The 11,724-nt window shown below is 35.8% G+C and overlaps 3 protein-coding genes across 7 annotated transcripts in view; all 3 read right to left on the reverse strand.

The window, feature by feature from the left end:
- LOC127067012 (nuclear factor 1 X-type) overlaps positions 1–3,442 on the reverse strand; it is a 65,076-nt gene extending 61,634 nt beyond the window's left edge. For all 4 annotated transcript variants that reach the window (XM_051001448.1, XM_051001446.1, XM_051001445.1 and 1 more), the window contains exon 1: positions 3,300–3,442. In XM_051001448.1, coding sequence (XP_050857405.1) covers positions 3,300–3,380 — 81 coding nt within the window. In that variant the 5' untranslated portion in view covers positions 3,381–3,442. The remainder of the gene's footprint in view (positions 1–3,299) is intronic.
- Positions 3,443–6,353: 2,911 nt separating this feature from the next.
- On the reverse strand, positions 6,354–9,120 carry LOC127067020 (actin-related protein 2/3 complex subunit 4). Its single transcript, XM_051001459.1, has 4 exons — positions 8,925–9,120; positions 8,305–8,631; positions 8,063–8,233; positions 6,354–7,982 (listed from the first exon to the last, which is right to left on the reverse strand). Exons 1-4 carry the CDS (start codon positions 8,925–8,927, stop codon positions 7,977–7,979), a joined length of 507 nt encoding a protein of 168 aa, XP_050857416.1. The 5' UTR covers positions 8,928–9,120; the 3' UTR covers positions 6,354–7,976.
- A 154-nt stretch (positions 9,121–9,274) lies between these two features.
- Positions 9,275–11,082, reverse strand: LOC127067018 (transmembrane protein 45B-like). 2 transcript variants are annotated; one of them, XM_051001456.1, is made up of 2 exons: positions 10,925–11,082; positions 9,275–10,752 (listed from the first exon to the last, which is right to left on the reverse strand). In XM_051001456.1, exon 2 carries the CDS (start codon positions 10,705–10,707, stop codon positions 9,937–9,939), a length of 771 nt encoding a protein of 256 aa, XP_050857413.1. In that variant the 5' UTR covers positions 10,708–10,752; positions 10,925–11,082; the 3' UTR covers positions 9,275–9,936. The 2 variants fall into 2 exon arrangements, with proteins under 2 accessions (XP_050857413.1, XP_050857412.1); XM_051001455.1 differs by having other exon boundaries at positions 9,276–10,752; positions 10,833–11,077.
- Positions 11,083–11,724: the final 642 nt, after the last annotated feature.

An 11,724-nucleotide genomic window follows, 5' to 3' on the forward strand; every position in this document is an offset into this window, starting at 1 on the left:
AAGAAAGAAAAAATGATAGATAAAAATAGAGAGAGAGAGAGAGAGAGAGGTAAAAGAGGGCCAAGAAAAAAGAAGGACAAGAAAAACCATTCGCATTGTTAGTATCAAACAAAGCGTCTCACGGCGCCACGGTAACTCTCTCTCTCACCCTCGGACTATATTAAAAAGCAACGTAAAAAAGACAATGTAGGTACTTTTGCAGGGTAGTCTTCTGCTCGGCCCTTTCCTTCCATGCAACGACACGTCTCCTTCAATCTGGAGAATTACTACGGTAGAACGTCACGCTTTCGTGAAATAATAGCTTCGAATATTTTTGCATTTAAAGAGAGAGAGAAAGATAAAGATAGAGTACGAAAACGAAAGAAAGAAAGAAAGAAAGAGAAAAAAAGAAAACTCTTTCGAGTAAAAATAATCCGTAGAGAATTCGCGAGATAGCCAATAAGAGAGAGAGAGAGAGAGAGAGAGAGAGAGAGAGAGAGAGAGAGAGAGAGAGAGAGAAAGGTAGAGGGAGGGAGGGGGGAGAGAGAGTAGAGGACATGTTTGTTTCGTCTAGTCTCGAATAGTTCTTGGAGCCGGACATGGTCCAATGAAGTCAAAGAAATGGATGACACGTGGAACGAAGAGTAAGACGTTTGCTTTCGAGCGAAAGAAGAAACTAAGCGAAGAAGAGAAGGATGAGAAGAAAGAGAAGAAGAAGACAAAAGACAGAAGAAAACGGAAAAAGACGGAAAAAGACGGAAGAAGACAGAAGACAGAGGAAGAAGATGAAGAAAAAGACAAAAAAAACGAAGAAGAAGAAGAAGTAAAGGAGATGGAGCTGCCGGAGAAGGACAGAAGAAAGAAAGAAAGAAAAAGAAAGTAATAAAGAAAGAAAGAAAAAGAGAGAGAGAGAAAGAAAGAGAAAAAAGAAAGAAAGAAAGAAAGAAAGAAGGGAGGCGACCACGCGGCTGCTGCTACTGAAGTCGATCGATAGCCAAACTCCTCTTCGTCTGGCGGGACATAACATAGACACGAAGCGTACGAGCTGAGCGTAGACGCGGAAGAACGTGGACTATGCATGCTTATAAAGGTAAAAAAAAAAGAGAGAGAGAGAGAGAAAAAAAGAGAGAAAATACATCGCGATCCAACCAACGACCTTCTTCTTATCGGTACTCTCCTCGAGAGATACACCCCCTATGTCTTACCCCTCTTCTACCCCTATCTCTTTCTACCCTCTACTGTTCTCTTTGCCGTGTCGCCTCTTCTCGTTACGTTCGATTTTTATACCCTACGAAACATACTATCGACCTTGGCTCGATGACTTATCAGGTATCGGAGTCTTCCCTTTTAACAAAACGAAAAAGAGGATGAAATAAAAATGAAGGGAGAGAAGAAATGAATTTATATGTGCGTGTGTGTATGAGTTGGTGTGAGTGACTGAACAATAAATTAAATTTAGAAAAAGAAATGATGAATTAAAAATACTTCCAATGCAATCAATTTTTCAATCATTTTCAAGCCATCAACTTCACGTCCAACACGTGAAGCGTTCCGTCCAAGCGATCAGACCAGAGATAATTACGTTCCACGTTCTCGAACCACGTCAAACCCCCTCCCCCTCTCTCCCAAAACTTCAAAATACGCATCACACCAAAAATAAATGTCCCGTACGAGACGCTAACGACCGTTCTAAGTTTGCCGAAAGACGAGAAAGCAAATATTATCGGTCGTACGACATACATACGTTATCCATTTTTACAGTGTTTCGAGACTTTTGTATTATCGATATCATTTTTGAATTACATTTTGAAATTATTTTGCTTACATGTATAATATTTATATATATTATTATTTCGCGTAGTTTTGAAACTTTATTCTTATAGCTTTCCGTGATAATCTTTTATATCGCGGGAAACAGCTGACGAGTTTGTCAGAACCTCGAGCTACTTCGATCGAATAACGACGACCGCCACACGAAACGATCGAACGTGTTCTCTAACGTATACCATCTATGTTTCTATCTATATATAATAGTATATAGATAAGTTACGTGTTTATTCGATGTACCATGAATTAGATAAAAAAATATTAGGATTACGAGGGTTATTATTGAAAGTTGTTATTACGATGGATGTATATATATATAAATACGCATATATACATATATATATACACGTTGTAATAATAATAATAATATGTATATTATATTATTCTAGTAATGATACTTTTGCAAGAAAATAATTATAAAAAATACTATGACCTCGCCATTTCAATTTAAAATGAAACCACACACACACACATCAACACTTACGATTCTATTGTAATTTATATTGAAACATTATTACCTTCATTAATTCATAGCGACACTTTTAACGAAACAATTCCTATTCTCTAAAATGTTTTATAAATTTGTTAAACGACAAATGATATATCAGGTTTTTTTGAAAAGAATATCGAATAAAATCAATGAGCTCACGTCCGTTTACTCGCTTAAAAAATGATCGATATTCTCACGTTTAAGTTTCATAATGAAAACGATTCGAAGCTAGTGAAAATCCTGAATACTTTCAACGTAATACGATAACAAGGATGATTACGTAATGTCCCGATTGGTTGCGGCAGAGATGCGCACTTTCGAGAATCACATTTTCAGCTTCTTTACCATCGAAAATGACCGAACGAAAGGGAAGTGACGATGATGAATAAAATAACGACGACGACGACGATAATATAAACAACAAGTAGAACAACAACAACAAAGTCAGAACAAAAAATTTATCGAGAAACATTGGAAATCATAACGCAAGAAGTTCATGTTTAAAAACAAATCTAAAATACGTATATACCTATAATATATATAATATCCAACCCAACACTTTTACGTCAGACGATTCTTTATAACATTAGACAAAATCCATTTGTCAAAATATCGACATAATACAGGTTAGAATCGTTAGACAAGTAAGTACGAGAGCACGAGGATCGACGATGGTCGAACGAGACGTTAGATAGCAGCGCGACACGCGCTCGTGATTCGCACGTGTTCGTGACGACGAAGACCGCGGTAGGGAATAATCATCGATACGGATTGTTACAAGATTGCGACGAGTGTTCGAATGTTCTAATTCGTTATAATAATAATAATAATAATGAAAACAATAACAACAACACAATAACAAAAATAATAAATATATAGGAACGTTGAAGCGAGATATAAAATACGCAAGGAAAGGATGAATAAAAGAAAAGCGAATAAAAGATAAAAAAGAAAAAAAAAGAACTAGAGATAAATAAACGAAACAATTGAGCGGAATATGCACCTGTCCTACGGAAGGGGCCTGCAGGTAAGTCGAGACATCCGGTTCCACCATGCAGCTCCTCAGGGTATCCGGGATGAACATGAGTAGGTGGGACGACGGTGGCGGTCCAGGGTGAAGCCGGTTAACAGCTTCTGGTTGAAGAAAGTCAGCGAGGATAGTGGGTTCCTGCTGACGGCGCTCGTAATAGTTTTCGGTGAGTAGCGTCGTGGCCGTCGCGACGCCGCGGCGAAAGCCGCCGCGTGGACGCGGACCGCGAACGCGGAACGCGACGACTGACAGAAGCGGGCTACGCGAGGATGGTAGCGGGAAAACGGTGCGAAAAACGAACGGCGACGACACTACAAGTTGTATTTTTCGACGACGATCGACAAAGTGTTGTCCTGTTCAAGATCAGGAAGAACAGAAGGACACCAAGAGTGCTAACGATTTCACGACAACGACGTCTCCTTCTCGTCGTTGTCCTCTTCTTTTTTTTCTTTTTCTCCTTCTCGTCCTCCTTCACCACTTTCAACTTTTTCTCCTCCTCCTCCTCTTCCTCCTCTTCTTCTTCTTTCTCGTCGTCAACAACGACGACGACGATTCTCTTGTCTCTTAGAACGATCAGATCCAACGACTGTAGTAATCTCCTGGCGAACGCACCGTCGTCTACGTTGTTGTTATTGTTGTTATTGTTTTTACCGCTGTTCCGTTTATTATTCTTTTCGCCAACGGTCTCGTCTTTATTCTGATAGGTGATAACAGTCTCGTCTAGGGTGATGCTGCGTTCCTGGTTGTTATCCTCGTCCTCGTCGTTGCTGAACCGTCGGTTGTCGGGTGGTGGTGGGACACCGCACCCAGGCACACGCATCCTATCTAACGCGAGCCACAACTCCTAACTCTCGACTTAGGCCCTCTCTCTGTTTTCTCGTGCCGCACGCAAGACTCTTTCTCCCTTTCTCTTTCTCTTTCTCCGTTCGTCTCTCTGTCTATCTCTGTCTATCTACCTCTCTCTCTTTCTCTATTTCTCCCACCCCACCCCTCTCCTCTCTCCCACTACCCTTCTCCTCCGAGTAACCCTTACGTGCGCGAATCTCTGTCTCTTTCTCTCTCTCTCCCTACCTCCCTCCCATCCTTTCTCCCTCCCTCCCTATAGCCAGCCCTTCTCTATCTATCTATTTATCTCTCTCTCTCCCTCCCTCCCTCCCTCTCTCTCTCTCTCTCTGCTCGTACTCTCAACTAGCCTCTGCCTCGACGGCGACGACGATGACGACTCTTCTTCTTCCTCTCGACTCCTTCTCGCTTCCCGTTCCCGATCGGGAGACGCCAGGTCCCAGACTACGCCGACTCCGAACCACGGCCGCTGCGTCGGCGTCGGCGTAAAAAGCACGCGGCGTCGCGCAAGCTCGACGCTGCCGCCGCCGTCGTCACCGCCACCGCCACCGCCACCACCACCACCGCCACAACCACCACCACCACCATCACCACCACCACCACCACCATCACCACACCACCACCACCACCACTACTACCACCACCGTCGTTGTCGTCGATGAACGAGAGAGAAAGAAAGTAAAGATTATCGAAGGGATGAAGAAGAAATAGATATGTATATGTACATGTGTGTATATGTGTTTAAAAGAGAAAGAGAGAGAGACGATATCGGTCGCACGAAAAGCTTCTCTACGCTAATCGCTTGCAAGAATTCTTCTCTCTTGTTTTATCCTCGTGTTTTCTCTCTCTTTCTCTCTCTTACTGATACAAGCAACGTGACTCTGCTCACCGTTCCTCCGTGTATTTTTGGGCTTTCGGACGCAGCACCGTTAAGAATTAGACTCGAGTCGACTTCGAAAGGATCACACGTTTAAAGCGAATGATTTAGGAACGATTCGTTTCGAAATTGTCATATTTTATATATATATATATATATCTCTCTCTCATTCTCTCTACTTCTTTGCGATCGTTTTTTTTTCTTTTTTAATTTTCGACTCCATGTTGACTCTCACTAACGATAACTACTTTTTGCGATTGTTTAACTACGCTTTCGCTGTTAATCGTTGGAGTTTGAATTAGTCGTTATGAAACGTTCGCGTTTTCCTATTATATCTATGGATACATATATATATGTAGTATTTATTTATTTTTTTATTTATTTGTGCAAGTTTTGTATTTAATGCGAAAAACGATCGTCAAAGTTTGTTTCGATGAAATCAAATTTCAAACTCTAGCTGTTGTGTGTGTGTATACATATATATATACACGATTTACATATATGTATATATAATGTGGGTAATACATATATATACGTTTTCACGCATCTCACGATAATTCCATCTTTTTTCGTTATTTCTTCGATCTCACGTCAGCGAGAAATGATTTTGGAGAACGATATTTCTTTCATACGGTATAACTAATGATAATAATGATAATAATAATATTATCATCATCATCATCGTCGTCATCGTTATCGTCATAAGTATAACAATCTTTCATTAGGAATTTTTCTACGAAAATATTTTCCCTTGAAATTCTTCATAGTAATGAAACGAAATAATATCTTTGACGTTCTAACCGTTATCCACTTACCCTTCTTACGAATTCAAAAATGTCCACTAGACGCGCGCTCCATTATAAACTAGCTTTTAGCGTATGCGAGACGTTCGACATAGTCTTTAGAAAATACGCGAGATTGACAAGAGTAGCTTTCTCGCGTTGCAAATACGCGACCTGTACGACGGTTATACCGTCGCGTTTAAAAGAGAAAGAGAGAGAGAGAGAGAGAGAGAGAGAAAGAGAGGAGAGAGGAGAGAGAAAGAAAGAGAGAGAAAGAAAACGCGCGAACGTTTCGAGTTATCGCGTCGGGACAGTTCGTGTTCGGAAAACTCGCGAATCGACACTGACCGAAGGCAACGCCTGATTGGCCGCGACTGCCTCTATCGGACAGGACCCTTCCACCATGGAACGAGGAGTCACCGCGAACGTGATGGATTCCAGGCTTCGAAAAAGATGCCTTTGGTCGACGTGTTGCCATCGCAAAGGCGTCGAACGCATGACACAAAGCTCAATGACCGACGGCTCTTTTTCTATTGTGGATTCACAGCGTTTATTGTTATTTACATTATTCGTTTAAATCTTACGAATTATGAGGATGGTCGAAGAGTTAAAAAAGAAGAAAAAAGAAGAGAATAGGGAACAAAACGGGAGAATAAAAGAGACGGAAGAATAGGGGATGACGGATTCGTACGAAGGAAATAAACTGAAATATTTGGTTTAGTCGCGCGTGATTATTGTGAGATGATAATAGAAACAAAACAAAAAAATACAAATCATATTCTTTTCGTGTTCTTTTTCTTTTTTCTTCTTAATCTTTTTTTCTTTTTTTTTTTTTTGTTGAAAAATATCATCCCCTTTTTCTCAAATATCTCTTCGGATCAACGCGCAATAAATTCTATGTCTAACAATTAAATAATATACATATATGTGTTGTGAATCGGTGAAAAATATACTTTGTTATATAACCTTTTTAATTTTTTTAAACTCAATAACGTCGAAAATGTCGTTGTAAGTGCAAGATTTCATGTTAAAAACGAAGCGGCAGCGGCGGCGGCAGCGACGACGACGACAGGATTTAAAAAAGAAGAAATGCGGAAAAAATACATAATACGATTAATTGTAAAGAGGATAAGATGCATATCCCTTATTGCGTTGAATCTTATTCACGCGATATCAAGATTAAAGAATTATTTTCCGTAATTGTTAATTACATTAGATACAATTAATAATTCTTACTAACTCTTTAACATTTATCGCGATGTTATTAGGATAATTATAATTATACAGTCCCTTCCTCCTGTTATACTAAATAATGTTTGGCAGTTCTTCGACGCGTTACAATATAATTATCGGTGGACGTTAATTTTATTGATATTAAGTATACTAACGTTTCAACACACGTAGTCTTTCAGGATCGTGCGTCAGAGGAACCAACTCGCAAATATTATATATCTTTCCATTATTTAGTGCAATTTTCATTCTAGCTATCTTCGTAATAGCTCTTTTATCCTTAGACGAATACGATACTTAACGGTATAAAATTACAAGTAGTGTACAGAAAATTTTATATTAACTAACACGATTATCTATAATCATACTTCTGAGAGAAGAAGATCGGAAGATTGTTATAAATGTTAATCGATGTGTCTATGATCTATGAATACTTCCCTATTAACATATTATTGTAAAAAATATACAAGCAGACAATATAATATCCATAAATTCGCAGAAAAACCAGTCTAAGAATCTTCGCAGCTTTATTACTTCTCCATGAAAGTGTCTTGAGTTTTTTTTTCTTTTTGCTTTGTAAATTGATCTATATATTTTCTTTTTCTATTTGCATGTATATCTTTATCCCAAATCCTTTTTTAATTTCCTTCGTTACGATAACGAATTAAAATTCTTTAATACTTACGCTTACTTTTATATCAGATTTATCATTTATATTCCAAATATCTTCGATTTGATAGAATTTAGTTCGTGAAATTGAACCGAAGGTTAAGATACTTTTGTTGGATAAGGGAGCACGTTGAGTAAATTATTATAACGTTGGTATTCGGAGAAAATTTGAAGCGCTTCCTTCAACTGCCTTTCATTTATAGACATTTATATTTATCGCTCTTCCAATAACAATCCATATTCCACAGATTAGAACTGAAAATAAAATTACGTTAGAGAAAATTAATAGCATATTATATCAATCATGCTTATAGAGATAATATTTCTATACTAACCCTCTTCAAAAATTCTTCTGCGCATATACGAGCTCTAGCATTCATAGATAGTTTCATTTCACTGATTTCTCTATCGATTTCCTCCATAAAATGAATCACAAAATCTACTATCTTATGTTTATACATTTGTTCTACGTGAATGTTTGTGATGAGAAAACTAATATCATAACCCTGTTGGAAAAATAAAAAGATTAGTTTTAATGAAATATAATAAATTGATATAGCGATTATTATATATCTACCTCTATAGGTTTCCTCCTGAGTATCATAAAATGTTCTGCTCTCATAGTCATGAATCTTGTGAAATTATGACATAGAATCTTTTCGAGATCGTCCGCCTGTTTAACTGCAATACTTATTCTCATACTATTTATACTTGATTCTATTAATACTTTCTCCTTATCGTTTCTGCTAATCAAAATAGGTGTTAACAAAAGTTCTTTGCTTGCTCTAACTTCAACTTCGGGCTTATTGTGCTTTTCTACTATTTGGGAAGAAAAATTCTCAAGACACATAGCAGCTGTGAGAGTACGTCTCACTGCCATAAGATAAGGTTTCAATGTTCCAGACTGTAACATAAACATACAAGTTTGTTCAATAAAGAAAATCGATAATTTCATATAAAGATTTATCCATTTATTACAATTTCTCTTTCTTTATAACGTTTATCAAATTTTTTCTCATAACCAATGCACATGTAGAAAAAAATTTCACGCAGTATAATACCAATATACAATAGAGTAAAGATACCACAAATAAGAGATATTAAAGCAACTACATCCTGTCTTATTGATAAAGTATATTCTTCTTTTAGATATACTACAGTATACTTTGTATCAGCAAATATTAAGAAACATCTTACCATTATTACAAAAGGATAACAAACTTTTAATGCTCCTTGTTTGTATCCTTATGGTTTTTTTACTATCTTGTTCTTTTACCAAAAATATATGGTAACACGTGAAAAATGACACATTACGTTCCTCGCATATCACAGGGTTGGGTTCAGCCGGTTTGTACTCACGATTTGGGCGTGTTTTCAACGCACCAATATGGACGTAATGTGTTGCTCAAGAATTGTACTCCTATTGGCTAGTTTTTTCTAGACGATTCTAAATCGATATGCATTTACTTAATTTATCGAATTTTTACAATAAATAAAAAAGTTTACAACAATGAATACCAAGTATAACGTGATTATTATTTAATAAATAGAGACTTCTATATTTACAAAAAGATTCTAATTATTATTTCAATGTAATTACCATACGAGCCAGGAGAATTATATTGTGTAACTGACATCATCATGGTGCTATATTTGAAATTTAATATATACGAAATATTTTAATACGAGATACTTTCGTTCATCTTCTTTTTTATATTGGTAAAATAAAAAACAATTAAAGTTTTGTTAGTATATTGCTTCGTATTAAAAAAATTGTACTTACAATTAGAAATACAATATTCATGTATCAAATGCTACAGATATAAATTTGGCACATAATAAAAGATAAAAAATAGTGTATAAATTATTATAAATATAGTAAATATATATAGTTTACTAATACATTAATAAATATAACGAACAAGATCATAAGGCACAGTCTTATTTGAATTGGTATCATCGTAGATTAATATTTTGAGTATTATATAGATATTAATTAATATTATTGCAGTATAGTATTAATACTATTATTATAAAATGTGTTCCGAAATAACTTGTACTACGTCGTACACTATTTCATGCATAATAACAATATAATTATGCTTACTACGATTTTATCTTTAATTATGTCGTATAAAAATCTCACTACCTGATAATTGAAGACATGAATCTATCAAATTCAAAATCACTACATGATTAAATGATCCAATTATATTCTTTGATCCGGTTCTTGGCAATAATCATAAATCGGTATTTCAGGTGGTTCCTCTATTACTAACTTTGGTGCACAGCTTCTTGTAATACAAACAATACATAATGTTATAGCAGATGCAGCTGCTACGTGCCAAGAGAATGCCAAAGCAACTCTAGCTGGTAAGAGAGGTTCCACGCGGTACATACGAACCATGTGCGATATCCATCCACCGTGTAAAAGAGTCGTACAAGCCCTTAAAAGTTTGATTTCTGGCCACACAAGTTCTAAGGTAATAGCAAAAGATGTCGTCCATACGATACCTGCTAAGATTATATTAACGGCTGAACTTTCGTCGACATTTGCCCAAATGAAAAGAAATCCTTCTACAAAAAAGCTTTGTGCTAAAGCCATCTTAACTAATCCATCACTGACATTATGAGGAAAATAAAAATTTAAGACGTCAACCAAACCAGAAAATGCAAAGAAGAGATACATTGTTGCGTGTACGACCTTATGAGATACTACTCCAACATCGGATAAACCGCTTGTTAAAGTGCCAGACAAACCTATGGCAGTCGCTATTAACTTAAGACTACCTTCTATCGGATGATTAGTAAATACTCTTTTACATTTTTTCCAAAATCTAACACCCTTCGTCATCGATTCATTCTCTTTTGGTCTTAATGAGATCCAAAATTTGGCATATTCGTAGCACCACTTTATTCCAAATCCATAGAAAATACTACCGGTCAGAACATAGGGCAAACAACTTTCCATAGTATACATGTCGAAGCAAGTTTACGTCCACAATGATGTATATATTCGTTGTTTCTGAAATATAAACAAATACACTGCAGATAAAAAAATAAATACGATTCTACGTTCTAACATTTAAATGTTTCCTTTGTTACCGTGATTTTATAGTAATACTATCTTGCAATTAAATATCATGTTGTATGATGAAGAAAAGAAGAAGTACTTTTCGTTTCACAGAAAAACGTACCTACTTATAAAAAATTTTTTTATAAGATTTATTTTGATTGTAATAAACGGAGGAAAAGATTTTTATAAAACTAATGACAAATATATACAAAATGCCATATAAGACGAAGTGACGTCAATGCCACAACGATGAACCCACGCAAGAAATAGAATATAATTTTTTTCAAATCTACGTTACCGACGCTTCACCAAAAAGAAATATAATAATAAATGTCTATAAAATATCAAGTTCAATAATATCCATATTAGCATGTAATCAGATTTAAATGTTAATTAAAAATAAGAAATATATTCCTAATTCTAACAGTATCGCAAAAAAGAACTCGTCGATAACGTTGAGTGCGACACGAAATGATAAAACACATTTTTATCAGCTGTTTTCTAATTTTTGAAAATCTATATCATCGACAGATAAGTCACTCGTTATTTTATCTATAAAAGATGACACTACTAGCATTTTCACAATAACATGATAGCTATTTATATTAAGTTAATTTTCATATTTAAAATTAACTATAATCAGATACGTAATTAACTTGTAATCGATCCAAAATAATTACACACATACACACACTCTCACATTAAGAATAAATATTGAAATGTTTTTAAATTATCCATCGATACATATCAATGAATCGAATTTAACAAAAAGAAAGAAAAAAAATATTGCATTTTAACACTGTATCGAATATTTTCGCATACATAAAATTCGATATCGATATCCTTCGGAAAATTAAAAACAACGTTTTCAATGCTTACGAATGATTCTACCGAGGATTCAAATAGAGCTTTTCATAAATG

This window comes from Vespula vulgaris, chromosome 10 (genome assembly GCF_905475345.1).
Source record: "Vespula vulgaris chromosome 10, iyVesVulg1.1, whole genome shotgun sequence".
Lineage (NCBI taxonomy): Eukaryota > Metazoa > Arthropoda > Insecta > Hymenoptera > Vespidae > Vespula > Vespula vulgaris.